General features: G+C 38.7%; 1 protein-coding gene across 1 annotated transcript; it reads left to right on the forward strand.

Annotated features, from left to right (window-relative positions):
* The first annotated feature begins 6,229 nt into the window (after nucleotides 1–6,229).
* LOC141613335 (uncharacterized) lies at nucleotides 6,230–13,860 on the forward strand. The gene is made up of 2 exons (XM_074432068.1): nucleotides 6,230–6,553; nucleotides 13,177–13,860. The coding sequence occupies exons 1-2, from the start codon at nucleotides 6,230–6,232 to the stop codon at nucleotides 13,858–13,860; spliced, it is 1,008 nt and encodes a 335-aa protein (XP_074288169.1).
* Nucleotides 13,861–17,192: the final 3,332 nt, after the last annotated feature.

The following is a 17,192-nucleotide window of genomic DNA, read 5'->3' on the forward strand; positions in this document are numbered from 1 at the left end:
TTATTTATATAATCATTTAACTATTCTTGAAAGAAATTTTGAACTTCTCAATGGTAATGAAGTTAAGGGAGTTTATCCTCCTCTTAAGAAATTTAAATTAGATGGGTGTACTTACATGCCTCTTTCAAAAATTTATGAAGACGGAATTATTTCCACGATTACTAAACATTTAAATTATTTAAGTGAACAAAATAATTATGCTAGTCTATCTTTAAAAATTCTTGGTGAACATATTACAGATTTACACCATAAGGCTAATAAAGTCATAAATCTTCTTAATCAAGTCATTCAAAATACCAAGACTGAAGACCCTTCTTCTTCTTCGCAAGAAATAACTCCTATTATCAAAAATCCTCCTGAGATAAAGAATTTTAAATTTTTATCTGATGTTAAAAACGAACAACTTATAAGTCAGTTGGCTGATAAGATTGCAAATTTAAAGTTGCAAACTTTAAATGAAGAATTCAATCCGGATTTCAAAGATGATTTGAATGTTGTTTCAAAAAATAATGGGCTCAAAAACCTATTAATACTTTATACTATAATAGAAGACCTTCACCTGTTGATATTGGGCAGGAAGAAAATGCTGAGATTATTGGACATAGTTATAGTGGATCTCATATCTATGAATGGAATATAGATTATATGGCTGAAAAACAAATTCATAATCATTGCCATAGAATGCTTATGTATTCTCAAATTTGTAAAAATGCTAATAATAGTGATTCCACTGTTGCTAAAATGATAGCATCAGGATTCACCGGTCAACTTAAAGGTATGCAGGTGTTATTAACACATATATCAGCTTTTGGGAGTTTAAAATCAATATCTAATTTATCTCCTCCTGCTTGAGATAAACTATGAGTAGTTTTGACAAAATACCTGGAGTCAATTTCTCCTTCTTGTATAACATTTAAATCTGCTCCAGTATCAATTAAAGCAATAAATTCTTTAGAAAATTGATTATTAATCCTAAGAAGAATCTTAACATACCATTTTTGTCCAGCAACCATATTTATGGTTTGGAGAAATTTTTTATTTTTCTCCAGCTTAGGGAGAGTATCAACAAGTTGCATAGCTTGATCCTTATCATCAGGGTTAAAAATAGGAATCTCATGGTTATCAACTTTTTTGCTATTAGATTCTTGATCATTATTTAGCAAATCATTTTGAAAAATATAAAGTTGTTCAAGATTAGAAATTCTTGTATCATTTCTTTGTTCTTCAATTTTTAGAAGTTTAATCTCAGATTTTAAATTATCCATCTCTTTCAAAATATCTTGTAAAGAAGAAGGATTAGAAGTTGTGTTTTTATTTTGAAGACGTTTATAAACTTCATTTCAAGAATAGGGTTTTTCTTCTGTAAAACTCTGTTTTTTATAATCAAAATTATTATGAGAAGTGCTAGGTATATTTTCAATAATTTGTGATCTTAAATCAGCACTTGGGATGGCTTTTAAAACATCCAACCAATCATTATTGGTGAGAACCTGTAATTTGGCATCTTGAAAATTGGATAAAAGATTAAAGAATTCATCTTTTTTGAGATTAATACAAGCTTTTCCCTGTCCACAGGGTTCACATTCTGAATCAGTAGTTGCAGAACTACTGTCTGTGTAAAAAGAATCATTTTTAAGGATTTTTAAATTATTACTAGAATTACTAGAACTATCAGACATAGTTTCTGTTTCACTCTGTAGATCTAGTTCATTAAGAAATAATTTTGAAATCTTGTCTTTAAGATCATCATCTATATCAAGATTATTAATTTGTTTTTGGGTCCAGCAATTGTTTGCCATATGACCCTTTTTATTGCATTTAAAACACCTTATTTCTTTTGAAGGTATATAACCCTTTTTCCTATAATGCTTTTTATGGAATTTTCTCTGATTTTTTCGATAAGTTTTTTCTTCAAGTTTAGCTTTAGAATATCTTTTCTTTTTATATCTAGGAGAATAAATTCTATCATTAATAATAATAATAATAATAATAATAATAATAATAATAATAATAATAATAATAATAATAATAATAATAATAATAATAATAATAATAATAATAATAATAATAATAATAATAATAATAATAATAATAATAATAATACTGGTACTGTGGGCGTTAAACATCGGCATAACCTCGTCCGGGACACTCTTTTCGACATCTCGTTATAGATCCGGATTATCATGGGAAAGGAGGTTGATATCGGTTTGGTTGATGGGCATGGTGGCTCTCTTCGTCCTGCGGATTTGCTACTTTATTCTTGGGACAGATGGCGAGATGTGTGTGTTGACTTGACAGGGTCTTCTCCTTTGACTCGGACTGGGATGACGGATTTTGTGCCTGGCCGAGATGTCGCTGATGCTGCTCAGTGTAAGTGTGCTAAGTACGGGGATTTGTGCGCGGCAGCGGGTTATGGTTTCCTTCATTTCTCTTTCTCTTCGCTTGGGGAGCTGGGTTCGGATGTTGTTGCCTTGCTCAAGCGGATCCAGAAATTCTCGGTATCTCAAGATGCGGGGGCTCGGGTGGCCGCTTACATTTTTACTAGACTTAGCTTTGTTGTTGCTAAGGGTGTGGGAGCCCAGATTGTCTCTCGGCTCCCCACCAATTTCATGTAAATTTTTATTTTCTTTTTAATGAAAGTTGCGCGCATCCTTATAATAATAATAATAATAATAATAATAATAATAATAATAATAATAATAATAATAATAATAATAATAATAATAATAATAATAATAATAATAATAATAATAATAATAATAATAATAATAATAATAATAATAATAATAATAATAATAATAATAATAATAATAATAATAATAATAATAATAATAATAATAATAATAATAATAATAATAATAATAATAATGCCCTCCTAAAAATAAACTTCAAACCGTTTAGCTTGTTCTTGAAGCAACAATGGCTCGGAATAAGAAAAACAACAAAAATCCCTTAAATTCGTCGCAATCTTCATCAAAAAATCAAAAAAATAGTGTTGAATTTCGTTTTAATAAGGGGAAAGCCCCACAACATCTTCGATTTTCTTCGGATGATTTCGATTCTGACCTACAATCGATTATAGAGGATGAGGAGCTTGAAGTAGTTGAAGAAGTGGCACCTCAACAGGATGTGGAGAAGACGCCGCCGGCTAAACCTGTACTCCGATTAACGTCTGAGGATGTTGCTGGTGACCTGAAATTCTGGTCTACCTCTGTTGTGTGTTACGTTTTAGGGGCCAATCCACCTAGCTCTGTTCTTACTGGTTATGTTTAGCGGGTCTGGCAGGGGTTTGGGGTGGATAAAATAGCATTTATGCCAAATGGATTGTTTCTGGTACGCTTTAAATCTAAGGAAAGGCAACAACTTGTGTTAAATAATGGTCATTTCATTTTTTACAACAAGTCGGTCATTGTGAAAGCTTGGGAGCCTGATATGGAACTTGTGAAACATGATGTTAAGCGTGTTCCTATTTGGATTAAATTGTATGGCTTGGATGTTAAATTTTGGGGGACTGATTGTCTCAGGAAAATCAGTGGAATTGTGGGGGCTTACATTAAAAGTGATGAAGCCACACAGAATAGGGATTTCCTGGGATATGCTAGAACCATGGTGGAAGTAAATGTGGATCAGGAGTTTCCCAATGAAATTGGTTTTTTTGATGAGAATGGTAAACAGCACTGGCTTAGAGTCATGTATGATTGGCTTCCTATTACATGTGGCAAATGTAAGGGGATGGGTCATAAGACTGCTAAGTGTAGGAAAGGAGAAGGGAAACCTGCAGCAAAGGTGTGGAAACCTAAACCAGGGAATGTCTGGCAGTGCAGTCCTGGAAAGAAGCAAGTTAAGAATGGTCCTGTGCATCAGGTGCCTGTCCCAGTGCAGAAGGTGACAGCTCCATCTCAACAGAGAACTGCTACTGTTGAGAGGGGCATTGTTACTCCAGTGATGGTCTCTAAACCAGTGGTTGAGCAGTCAATGCCTAGAAGACTCCTCACCAGGATGATGAGACAGGAGTCGGGGGAGAAAATAGTCTTTATACCTGGAGGCTTGAGCTTCATGGAAGCCTTGAGTCACTCTATTCAGAAGACAAGAGATAGGATTGTTGAAAAGGGTGAATGCAGTAGGGGCCTTGTTGATAATGGGTAGTTGTGGATTTTGGAATGTGCGTGGTCTGAATAGTATCAATAAACAGCTAGAAATAAAGCATTTTCTTAAAATGAATAATGTAGGCTTGTTTGGTTTAGTTGAAACTAAAATAAAAAGCCATAGTTGGAATAAAGTAAGGAATAATCTGTGTGAGAATTAGTCCATATGTACTAATTCTAGCCTACATAGTGGGGGTAGAGTTTGGTTATTATGGGACCCTTCTATGTTTGATGTTAATGTGAAGGATGTGACTGCCCAGGCCATACATTCTGAGGTGTATGATAAATTCAGGAGTAAAATGTTCTGGTATACTTTGGTGTATGGGTTCAATAAGGCTGCAGAGAGGGAGAGTCTTTGGCATAGCATTAGAGAGTACCATAGGGGCATCAATGGTCCTTGGATGGTTTGTGGAGACTTCAATGCTATTCTAGACTATAATGAAAGGATTGGTGGGGCACCTGTTTCTTATGCTGATGTTCTTCCTTTGGCCCAGGTTGCTCAGGACTGCAATTTGGTTGATCTGAAAGCGACTGGTGCATTTTTTACGTGGAACAATAAGCATGAAATTGGTGATAAAGTGTATAGTAGAATTGACAGGGCAATGATAAATGATGATTGGATCACTACCTTCCCTGACAGTGTGGCAAATTTCCTCCCTGAGGGGCTATTTGATCACTGTCCCTGTCTCATTTCCTTGGAATGCTCACTTCAGCATCGTACTAAGTCTTTTAAGTACTTTAATATGTGGGCAATGTCTAAGGAGTTTGATTATACTGTCAGGAATTGTTGGACTACAGTAATTCAGGGGACACCTATGTTTAGGGTGGTCCAAAAGTTGAAGCTACTGAAAAAGGCTTTCAGGACCTTGAATAGGGAGCAATTCAGTGATATTGAGAACTTAACTAATGTGGCTGACTTAGCTCTTAAAGACATTCAGATGAAGCTGGTGCAGGATCCACTTAATTCTGAACTTTGTCATACTGAGAAACTGTGTGCTGCAGACTTGGGAGAACTACTTAAAGCTCGAAATATGTTCCTTAGTCAAAAAGCCAAAGCAGCCTGGATTGCTGAGGGGGATGAAAACTCTTCTTATTTTCATTCAGTAATCAAAAAACGAAGAAGCCATAATAGGGTTTACAAAGTGAAGGATATTCGACAAAAGGAATGTTGTTCTCCTGGTGACAATAAGGGGGCCTTTGAAGAATTTTATATGTCACTTCTTCGTGAGTCTAAGCCTGTGACTCCTATTAATCAGGCTATTGTCAGGATGGGGCCATGTTTAACAGCTGAGCACAGAGATGCTTTGCTAGCTCCCCTTTCTGATAATGAAATTAAGAGAGCAATGTTTGATATACCTGGTAACAAAGCACCAGGTCCTGATGGCTTTGGGAGCCAATTTTTCAAAGATGCCTGGCACATTATTGGCCCTGAGGTGTCTGCTGCTGTAAGGGATGTGTTTACCAAGGGAAAATTGTTGAAGCAATGTAATCACACTGTGATTACTTTGATACCTAAAGTTGCTATTCCTGATAATGTCAAGCAATTCAGGCCCATTGCGTGTTGTAACACTGTTTACAAGTGCCTTTCTAAGGTCATTTGTAATAGATTGAGAGATATTTTGCCTGATATTATAAGTCCTTCTCAGAGTGCTTTCATTAAAGGGAGGGACATTGTGGGCAACATTCTTATTTGTCAAGACCTCATCAGATTATACAAGAGGAAAGTATGCTCCCCCAGATTGTTGATGAAATTAGACCTGCAAAAAGCGTATGATTCTGTTGAATGGGATTTTGTGCATGCTATGCTGTCTGCTTTGGCATTCCCTCCTCAAACTATTGAGTTACTTATGCAATGTGTAACTACTACTTCCTATTCTATTGCTCTTAATGGGGAGACATTTGGTTTTTTCCATGGGAAAAGAGGGTTGAGGCAATGAGACCCATTATCTCCTCTCCTCTTCACCATTTGCATTGAATACCTTAGTAGGATTTTGGGGGTAGTTCAGAGACATAGACAGTTCAGGCACCATCCTCTTTGCAAACACATTGGCCTGACTCACCTTTGTTTTGCTGACGACCTGATCATGTTCTGTAAGGGGGATAGGAAGAGTATTGAATTATTATTGAATGCTTTTGGCTATTTCTCTAAGGCTTCAGGCCTGCAAATGAACAAGGAGAAGTCTAATTTTTATTGTAATGGTATGACTGAGCAGTTGGTTAATGAGATTGAGACTGAGACTGGTATGAAGCCTGATAAAGTGCCTTTTAAGTATTTGGGGATCAATGTGTCTCCTAAAAGACTGTCAGTCTTGGAATGCCATTGTTTGGTAGAGAAAGTTGTTGAGAGAATAAGGGGATTAGGGGCTCGAAAGTTGGCTTATTCTGGTAGACTGGTTCTTGTGCAATCAGTACTTAGTTCCCTTCATTCTTATTGGGCACGAATTTTTATTATTCCAAAAACTGTTGATACTGTCGTTTCGTACCAAAAATAAAATACCTAAGTACAACCAACAGAAGTCAGCGGTAAGTAGGGTCGATCTCCACAGGGAGGCGGTGTACTATCTATTTGTCCGTTTATTTGTCTAAATGTCACAATGCTGGGGTTTGATTGATTTAACTAAACTAGAGATTAATGCAAAGGAAATGAATAAGAGAATTAACAGTAAGAGAAGGGAGTATGCTAAGAGTCGGTCCACCGTGGCAGCTATCAGATCTTATACTATCGGGAATACTAAGGCGATTAGACTATTGATAAGAAGAGCTATGGTCGTCACCTTTCGGTCCTTAAACCGCCCTAGAGCGTAAACAGCTTAACTTTCGCCCTCACTGCAATACCCTATTGTAATTAAGCAAGCCTTCCCTTCCAATCTTTCGATCTAGGTCGGGGTTAACTAAATTTATGGTCTCCTGCATGCATTCATTCGACCGGATAACAATTAAATTGCCTAATACAATTCCTATCGCAAGACTAATCTATATAAGTCAGTTAAAACATTGCTACCACGGTTTCCCTAATCCTAACATACTAGGGGGATTAGCTACTCATAATAGAATAAGCAATGACAATAATTAAAGAAGAAATAAGCATTAAAAGAGAATAAGGGAAGGAATTACTGAATTAAGTGATCCGGAAATGAGCAAGAATAAAAGTAACAGTGTATAAAGAAGGGAAAAGAGTAACGTGCAGTCCTCCCGGATAAAAAAACATACATAAACTGACGACCTCACTCCTATTTATAAGAAATTAGGAGTTTAATTAAACCTAATGACGGAAAATAACTAAAAAGCCCAGCCCGTCAGCAAAATCCACTCGATCGAGTAACTAAATCACTCGATCGAGCAAAGGCATAAAAGGAACTGGTCGATCGAAAGGAAAAATAGTCGATCGAATACTTATTCATCCTAAAACCACTCGATCGAGAAGAAGTGGCTCTCGATCGAGCAAATGGGCTCTCGATCGAATAGAAATAGTTCTCGATCGAGCACTTCTCAGCGCGTAATTCCTGCTTCGCGCACTGAACTTCAAACGGCTGCCATTTCTTCGTTACTTGGACAAATAAGGCGTGGTTGGTGGCGTTGGAAAGCTAAGAGGATAAGCTTTCACCTACAACTGGAACCACCTTAATAACTGTTGTAGAACTATAGATATGGCTCTTACAAGCAGGAACTAGCAAATTGAAGCACTCTCTTGGCTCGCCTAACTTCCTTACTCTAATGCGCATCTCAAAATAGCACTTTCCAAGCTCCGAATTATCTCTTCCTCCAAATGCATGCTAAACGGACGGTAAATAGCTTGATTTCACTACTTTCGGATCCATACCTGCAAATAAGACATAATAACCCAAAGTAGCATATTCGGGGCATTTCGTAGCAATAAACCACGATAAAGGCATAGAAATACGTGCATAAAATAGGCTAAAAAGACTATATAAAATGCACGTATCAAATCTCCCCAAACCAAACCTTTACTCGTCCCCGAGTAAACTAAAATGCAACTAAAGGAACGGAAAAAGATAACTCAGAGCTAGCTACAAATGCCCACTTAAGCCAGTTTAATGCAAGCAAACTGATACTTATAGCAAACAGTCAAATGCAAACGAGTTATAGGATGTTATAAATAAAGCTGAACCGTCGACCTTGCAAGACCTTTAATAATGGACTCTCACGGGTCACTCTTCTCTCATGAAGCAAAGGGTGAACATATATATGTAAGAGAGAAAGAAAAATAGTCGCTCACCTAGACTACGACCTACATAGCATGCATGCAACTAATATGATAGACAATTCTAGCTACCAAACGTACATTCCAACCAAACGAGGTCCTGTCACAGCCGAGGGCTTACAAAAATATGGTAAAGTGAGGCAATGGGTAAGAAAAGGCAAAACATTTATGGGAATGTGGAGGTATAGGTGATCAAGCTAGTACCTAAACAAAACCATATGAAACATATCCATTTCCAACTCAATTATGAATCTAAGCACATGCCCTTCAATTGGCACAAAATCTCACCAAACCAAACTGAACATACTCCTCAAATGATATAAGATAGAACATAGGAGCAGAAACCGTCTAAAACAACATCTATTTTTTTTTTCTTCTTTTTCGAATTTTCTATTTCTTCACATTTTTCATTTTTTTTCCGATTCTTTTTTTTCTTCAACTTCTTTTTTTTTTCATCTCACGTCTTATTTTTCTTTTTCATTTCTTTTTTTCTCATCCTCCTTCTCTTCATAAATTACCAACTCCGAATCAATAGATACAAGCCAAACTTGATACAATAGACAATATACCGCAGAAACAATCTAAACTAGCTTGACAAGGCAGGCTAAATTTGGATGTAGCTAAGGGTCAACTGGCAAATTTGGCTAATGTGGAGTTTTTGGGTAAAAATGAAAGAAAGGGAAATGTAAGCACCTCCCTGCATGTGACACCAACCACTAACCCGAATGTATAAAGGCAAAAAGCAGTTGAATTTCATATACGTGCAAATTAATGATACATGATATGCAAGGAGTAACTACTCACAATCCTACATGAAACTGGTCACAATGACACCAGTTTATAAGGCTCTAATCCCTTAGAATTTATAAGTAGCTTGCCAAAATTTCAGGTCAAGTCTATATGTTCAGCTAAATTTAACATCAACTCGTAGATATGCAATAAGACAAAGCTAAAAGATAACAGTTCAATGCAAGGCTTAAGCAAAAAGACAAACGCAGTGCAATATCATCATGGAAATCTACCGTTCCGACTCAACCTATATGCTAAAATAAACGTGAAATTTTTTGAAGTTTTGAAAATTTTTCTAATTTTTATGAGATTTTTGATTTTTATGAAAATAAACAACAATGCATACTGAAATTAAACATGATAACAGAAATGCAATAAAAACAAGATGCAGACACAGATATGAATGCATAACCTCCCCAAACCAAACCGTACAATGCCCCCATTGTACCAAAACATGGAAAGGAAATGCAAACTAAAGGAGAAAGAGAGTAAAAGCGGAAAAAACTCACAAGATTGCGCGAATAAGGGGACCTCCCCAAACCGTCCATGAAATGGGAGGTTGCTAAAGGCCCGGAAAACCGTCTCAAGAAGCTAATCCAAGTCAATAACACTCGATCAAGAGGGATAGTAGCTGATCGAGTAACATGGGCGTCTAAAACTGCTCGATCGAAAGGTAACTAGGTCGATCGAGTGGTTCTCCTTTTGCAGGTGGTCGATCGAGTAGAGGAAATGCTCGATCGAATGGATTTAGCAGCAAAAGTGCTCGATCGAGTACAACAAGTACTCGATCGAGTGATCCTCAGCGTATTCCTGCAAAATGCAATGAAAAACAGCCCGCAACTGACAAAAACAAGCATACTGAGATAGTCTATGGTATAAAAACCATTTATTACAACTGAAATTAAATAAAAGCAAAATAAAATCGCCGGGTTGCCTCCCGGGTAGCGCTAGCTTCAGTCAGGTCCCAGCTCGACCTTCTTTTCTTCGAGCCTCTATAATCAGCTACAATCAAAACAGCTCAAAGCGCGCAAAGAACCACAAATAGCTGCGCATGTGCTACACAGAAGAGTAAGTAGCACCAAAGTGGAATAGCAAAGTAGGAAATAAAGATATGTAAACATTTAAGTCTAACAAATTTCCTATGGGCGCTCCTAAATTTATCCACAAAATAAAGGAGCGGCGGAGCAATTGACGATAATATAGGGCTCCAATTCAGATAAACAATTTTATAATGATAAGGATGGTGAAAATTCGTTAAGTTGTAAGACCTACTAGGAAGGGGCAAAGCATTAGAATGCAAAGCATAAGTCAAACGAGGCAATTTACTATTTAAACAAACAATAATTAAATTATTGTTCACTACCTCAGGTTGATCGCTCTCAATGACGGAATCGTAGATAAAAGAATTTATTACCTCATCCGCTAGGAGTGATTACCGACTCACTACCTCTTTGTCACCCTCCTTAGTGGAATTCACCAGAAATCGCAGCCTCAAGTGCATCCAACTCGGCTTTGAATAAGGGAGATTCACCGTATCCATTATCATCATCAAAATCGTCATCTAAATCAAACCCATATGACGAATCATAGCTCCCAATGGCCAACTCAGTCGATCGAGCAAAATAGTCACTCGATCGACCGATTTCCTCCTGAATTCCACTCGATCGAGCGGTGATATCACTCGATCGAGCGCTCTGGCAAATCACTCGATCGACCTATATAAGTCACTCGATCGAGTGATTCCTCCCTATCTGGGCTGAAATCTTCGCGTGGGGCGGTGAAATATGATAGGAACTCGTCGTCCAAATCATAGAAGTCATCCTCGGCATTGGGCAACACGGTTTCTTCAGGGGAAAAAACCGCTCTCAAAAAGGTATACCTCTTCTTCTTGCATCTCACCGCTAACGAGCAACTACAGACCTCGAGCTCATGGAATCGAGCGTCCATATTTTTGTTGCACTCTTGCATTTGTGATACAAGCGTTACCATTGAATATGTCGGCTCCGCGATCTCTTCTATCTCCATCTCACTGCTAAACGAGCAACTACGAGACTCGAGCTTATCAATTCGCGAGAAGTATTCTTGCGCTTGGAATGCAAGTGTCTCCATCAAGGATTTCAGCTCCGCAATCTCTTCTTCTTGTATCTCAGGAGGATCTTGTTGCGGTGGCCATTGATAGGATAGATGTGGCGGTACAACTACAGTGCATTGTGCTCAATGCAGAACCACATCTCCCGCAGACGGATCACCTACATTTCCATATAATGGGACATCGGTGACGGGTCAAAGGTACTCAAGCCTTCCCTTTGATCTCTTTCACCTAGAACTGTCTAGGTAGTACTGAGGCCTATCAAAACAAAGACTTAAAGGAAAAAGAATAAAACGGCCTCAAGGGAAAAAATCCCCTGAGGCTAAAAACAGATAAAATTAAACAAATAAATAAATAGATTGCCTCCCCGGCAACGGCGCCAAAATTTGATACTGTCGTTTCGTACCAAAAATAAAATACCTAAGTACAACCAACAGAAGTCAGCGGTAAGTAGGGTCGATCTCCACAGGGAGGCGGTGTACTATCTATTTGTCTGTTTATTTGTCTAAATGTCACAATGCTGGGGTTTGATTGATTTAACTAAACTAGAGATTAATGCAAAGGAAATGAATAAGAGAATTAACAGTAAGAGAAGGGAGTATGCTAAGAGTCGGTCCACCGTGGCAGCTATCAGATCTTATACTATCGGGAATACTAAGGCGATTAGACTATTGATAAGAAGAGCTATGGTCGTCACCTTTCGGTCCTTAAACCGCCCTAGAGCGTAAACAGCTTAACTTTCGCCCTCACTGCAATACCCTATTGTAATTAAGCAAGCCTTCCCTTCCAATCTTTCGATCTAGGTCGGGGTTAACTAAATTTATGGTCTCCTGCATGCATTCATTCGACCGGATAACAATTAAATTGCCTAATACAATTCCTATCGCAAGACTAATCTATATAAGTCAGTTAAAACATTGCTACCACGGTTTCCCTAATCCTAACATACTAGGGGGATTAGCTACTCATAATAGAATAAGCAATGACAATAATTAAAGAAGAAATAAGCATTAAAAGAGAATAAGGGAAGGAATTACTGAATTAAGTGATCCGGAAATGAGCAAGAATAAAAGTAACAGTGTATAAAGAAGGGAAAAGAGTAACGTGCAGTCCTCCCGGATAAAAAAACATACATAAACTGACGACCTCACTCCTATTTATAAGAAATTAGGAGTTTAATTAAACCTAATGACGGAAAATAACTAAAAAGCCCAGCCCGTCAGCAAAATCCACTCGATCGAGTAACTAAATCACTCGATCGAGCAAAGGCATAAAAGGAACTGGTCGATCGAAAGGAAAAATAGTCGATCGAATACTTATTCATCCTAAAACCACTCGATCGAGAAGAAGTGGCTCTCGATCGAGCAAATGGGCTCTCGATCGAATAGAAATAGTTCTCGATCGAGCACTTCTCAGCGCGTAATTCCTGCTTCGCGCACTGAACTTCAAACGGCTGCCATTTCTTCGTTACTTGGACAAATAAGGCGTGGTTGGTGGCGTTGGAAAGCTAAGAGGATAAGCTTTCACCTACAACTGGAACCACCTTAATAACTGTTGTAGAACTATAGATATGGCTCTTACAAGCAGGAACTAGCAAATTGAAGCACTCTCTTGGCTCGCCTAACTTCCTTACTCTAATGCGCATCTCAAAATAGCACTTTCCAAGCTCCGAATTATCTCTTCCTCCAAATGCATGCTAAACGGACAGTAAATAGCTTGATTTCACTACTTTCGGATCCATACCTGCAAATAAGACATAATAACCCAAAGTAGCATATTCGGGGCATTTCGTAGCAATAAACCACGATAAAGGCATAGAAATACGTGCATAAAATAGGCTAAAAAGACTATATAAAATGCACGTATCAACTGTTATAGCCAAGATAGAAGCAGTGTGCAGGCGTTTTCTCTGGCATGGTACTGAGCATCAGGAAGGTCCTGCTCTGGTGGCTTGGGATGCTATATGTCGTCCTTTTAATCAAGGAGGGCTTGGGATAAAGAAATTGTATGATTGGAACATTGCAGCTCTAGGGAAATACGTATGGTGGATTGAGCAGAAAGCAGACCACTTGTGGGTCAAATGGGTGCACTCCATCTATATCAAGAGATGCACCTGGAAGGAGTATGAACCATCAATCAATAGTAGTTGGGCTTGGCGCAAAATCTGTCAAGTGAAGACTATACTTCATCAACTATTTTATGGTATTGTGGGACAAATGACAGGGCAATATACCATTAAGCAGGGTTACAGGTTCCTGCGACCTGATATTGAGAAAGTCAACTGGGCAGCATTGACGACAGTACGGTGGATGGTGCCCAGGCATAGATTCTGTGTATGGCTCATAGCTCAGGAGAGATTACTCACACAAGATAGGCTCATGAAGATGCGGATTATTCCTGCTAATCTTTGTTTCCTGTGTGGACTGGTTGAGGAGGATCATGAGCACCTATTTTTTAGGTGTGAATACAGTAGGAAATGCAGGGAGTTGGTTCACAGATGGTGTCCTTTCCAGTTGCCTGCAGAGAAGTGTTGTGACTGGTGGATTACATGGAGATCACGAAGTTTGGCAAGAAAACGAGTGATAGCGATTTGTAATGGCGGCATTGATGACTAACATATGGTGGTGCGGAACAAATGCGGGGTGGAAATGCTACTTTGCTTAGACTGAATGTTTAGTCGACATTCATACGAAATTCGACTAAGGTTGAGTAGTATTAGAATTGGTAGCAAGAATAGTAAAGCTTTGCACTGGATTGATATAATTTGTAAGAAGTAGGACAAGTGAAGTGCTTATCTTTCACCAATGATGTAATGGGCTTGGTTTAATTATTTAATGAGAAGCTTACCTTTCCCAAAAAAAAAAAAATAAAAAAAAAAATAAAAAAATAATAATAATAATAATAATAATAATAATAATACTGGTACTGTGGGCGTTAAACATCGGCATAACCTCGTCCGGGACACTCTTTTCGACATCTGTTATAAATCCGGTATTATTGCGGGAAAGGAGGTTGATATCGGTTTGGTTGATGGGCATGGTGGCTCTCTTCGTCCTGCGGATTTGCTACTTTATTCTTGGGACAGATGGCGAGATGTGTGTGTTGACTTGACAGGGTCTTCTCCTTTGACTCAGACCGGGATGACGGATTTTGTGCCTGGCCGAGATGTCGCTGATGCTGCTCAGTGTAAGTGTGCTAAGTACGGGGATTTGTGCGCGGCAGCGGGTTATGGTTTCCTTCATTTCTCTTTCTCTTCGCTTGGGGAGCTGGGTTCGGATGTTGTTGCCTTGCTCAAGCGGATCCAGAAATTCTCGGTATCTCAGGATGCGGGGGCTCGGGTGGCCGCTTACATTTTTACTAGACTTAGCTTTGTTGTTGCTAAGGGTGTGGGAGCCCAGATTGTCTCTCGGCTCCCCACCAATTTCATGTAAATTTTTATTTTCTTTTTAATGAAAGTTGCACGCATAATAATAATAATAATAATAATAATAATAATAATAATAATAATAATAATAATAATAATAATAATAATAATAATAATAATAATAATAATAATAATAATAATAATAATAATAATAATAATAATAATAATAATAATAATAATAATACATTATACATGTATTATATACTCCCACCATACATATACATACTACCCTCATCCACTCTTATCCCTTACCCTTATCCATTTGCAATCTCATAAAATCCATCATCAAATTAGAGAGAAGAGAGAGAAAGAGAGAAAGGAAGAGAAAGATCGTCTTTTGCCCCTCCGCCTTGAGATCGTAAGGTAAACTATCTTATACTTGCCTTTATATTATTATTTTTATACCGTTGACCCGTCCCGACCTTGACCCACCTCTTACCCGTCTTTGACCACCAATGGACCATCATTGACCGCCCATTTAGGGCTTTGACGGAGTATATATATATATATAAAGGTTATAGCTGTTATGTGCGACGGTCTTAAGACGAGTTTTTGACCCACCTTTCGTGGCTGTTCCGGGTGAACCATGGGTGGGTTGTGTCGAGGGTAGTGAGGGGAGCCTAATGGTGGTCTTGGGTGGTTGGTTAGGTGGCTTTGGTGGACGGGATATGGGGTTGAAAAAGGGGTTTACGGGCGCGGGTTTAGGGTTATGGTTGGGTATTGCGGTTGTTATTGGTGGTTGTTGCCACCGTCATTGCTGCTTATGGGCTCGCCGTGGCTGGGAGGTAAGGTGGGGGTGGTCGTCATTGGCCGGCGTGGCCAGTGGTGGCCGTGGTGGGGCCGGTTATGGTCATGTGTGTGTGTGTGTGTGTGTGTGTGTTGTTTGTTGCGGTTTGTTGTTGTTGGTGGTTGTTCGTGGGTGGTGCCGTGGTGATTGTCAGTAGTGGTCCACCGTGGTCGTGGTGGCCACGGTGGCGGCGGTGGGTGGTGGTGGTGGTTGGGTTTGAGTCGGGTTTTTGGGTAATTAAATAAGAAGGGTTTATTTAGTTTAATTACTCGTATACGTATTGGTATAAATATATTAGTATATTATATGTATTGGTATACGTATAGGATTAGTATATTTATACGTATTTGTATGATTAGATGAGTATATTTATACGTATTTGTATTATTATCGTATTTTAGGAAATGGGTTTTTTGTGAGACGGGTTTTACGAGACGGGGCTAGCTTGTTCGACGGTTTGCTTATGCGGATTTGCTGTGAGGTGGGTTTATCCTGCTCAGTTTTCATTGTTGTAGCTATTTATAAAATGAGTCCTTTTTCATTCATTTGCATTGAGTGAGTCGGTAATTGGCATTTTATGTGGTATATCGTATTTGTGGTGTTGTCTTGTATGTCGGAGGACATGGTGGTTTGTTTGGTTACTTGTTTTGGAGACGTAAGACGTTTGGGAGACCGTTTTGCACTTAAGTCGCCTCTTGGAGCTTCCCACTCCAAGAGGGATGTGCACATTAATGGCTTGAGGTACCGATGGACTCGTGTGGTTGACATACGACGTATGGCAGGGGATTCGGTTGGCTTCTAAACCCGGTACGTCTGGGCGAGTCCCGGTACCTGTTTGTGGATATCGGTCTGTATGGGCGTGTCCCGGTACCAGTGTTGTTGCCGGTATGTCTGGGCGTGTCCCGGTACCGTGGTGGAGGTTGATTGACAGTGGTTCATTTATATCATGGTCACATTGTTTGTTCACACACTCGAGTCGTGTCACACTATATTTATTTAATGAAACTGACGTTTGTATGTCTGTGCATTTTCACCTATCTCTTTTGGAGTGGCTTGTGTCGATCCATATGATATCCTTTAGTCATATGGGGAGCAGGTTAAGTTCAGGTTTTTTGGATAGTACGCGGGAGACGGGACGAGCTTGATGATACCACGACACGAGTCTAGTTGGCTATAAGTATAGATGTCGCGAGTTGTATTTTATTTATTCATTTGTTTACGTTTATGTAATTCATTAAACATTACATTAATAAAATGTTCTTGGATTAAAATTTTGAATCCCTACCTCGGGAAACCGAGATGGTAACGCTCCAATTATCTTGGCCGGATAGTTGGGATGCTACACATTCCCTCTACCTGAAATAATTGTCATTAAACTTTCCCTACACTGTGAACCTTTGTGCCCAATCTTCCCACATTTTATGCAGTATTTGAAAATATCTTCATATCTAAACTAGACCCAAAGCAAATGACCCATATACATAGCCATAAAGAAACCAGACATCAAAGGTTCATTTAATTTAATACCAACCCTTAATCTCAGAAAGTCATTTTCAGGCACTATGTTAAAAGGTTCAACATGATAGTGATCATTGAGAAGCTTACCCGCAACATGTGCCACATGCATATTAAGGTACTCGAAAGGTAATCCACACACACCCAGATTTCAGCAACAGGGAACCTCACAATACGAGGAACTGTATCAGGGAACCAGCGAGCAAACACCATCACAGCTC

This window comes from Silene latifolia, chromosome 11 (assembly GCF_048544455.1).
Source record: "Silene latifolia isolate original U9 population chromosome 11, ASM4854445v1, whole genome shotgun sequence".
Taxonomy (NCBI): domain Eukaryota; kingdom Viridiplantae; phylum Streptophyta; class Magnoliopsida; order Caryophyllales; family Caryophyllaceae; genus Silene; species Silene latifolia.

Excerpts from the sequence above, each read along its gene's own strand:
- LOC141613335 (XM_074432068.1), top strand. The coding sequence starts at position 6,230 with ATGTTCTGTAAGGGGGATAGGAAGAGTATTGAATTATTATTGAATGCT. Across the intron at positions 6,554-13,176 it reads GACTGGTTCTTGTGCAATCA|GAAGGTCCTGCTCTGGTGGC; the intron begins GTACTTAGTTCC and ends ACTGAGCATCAG.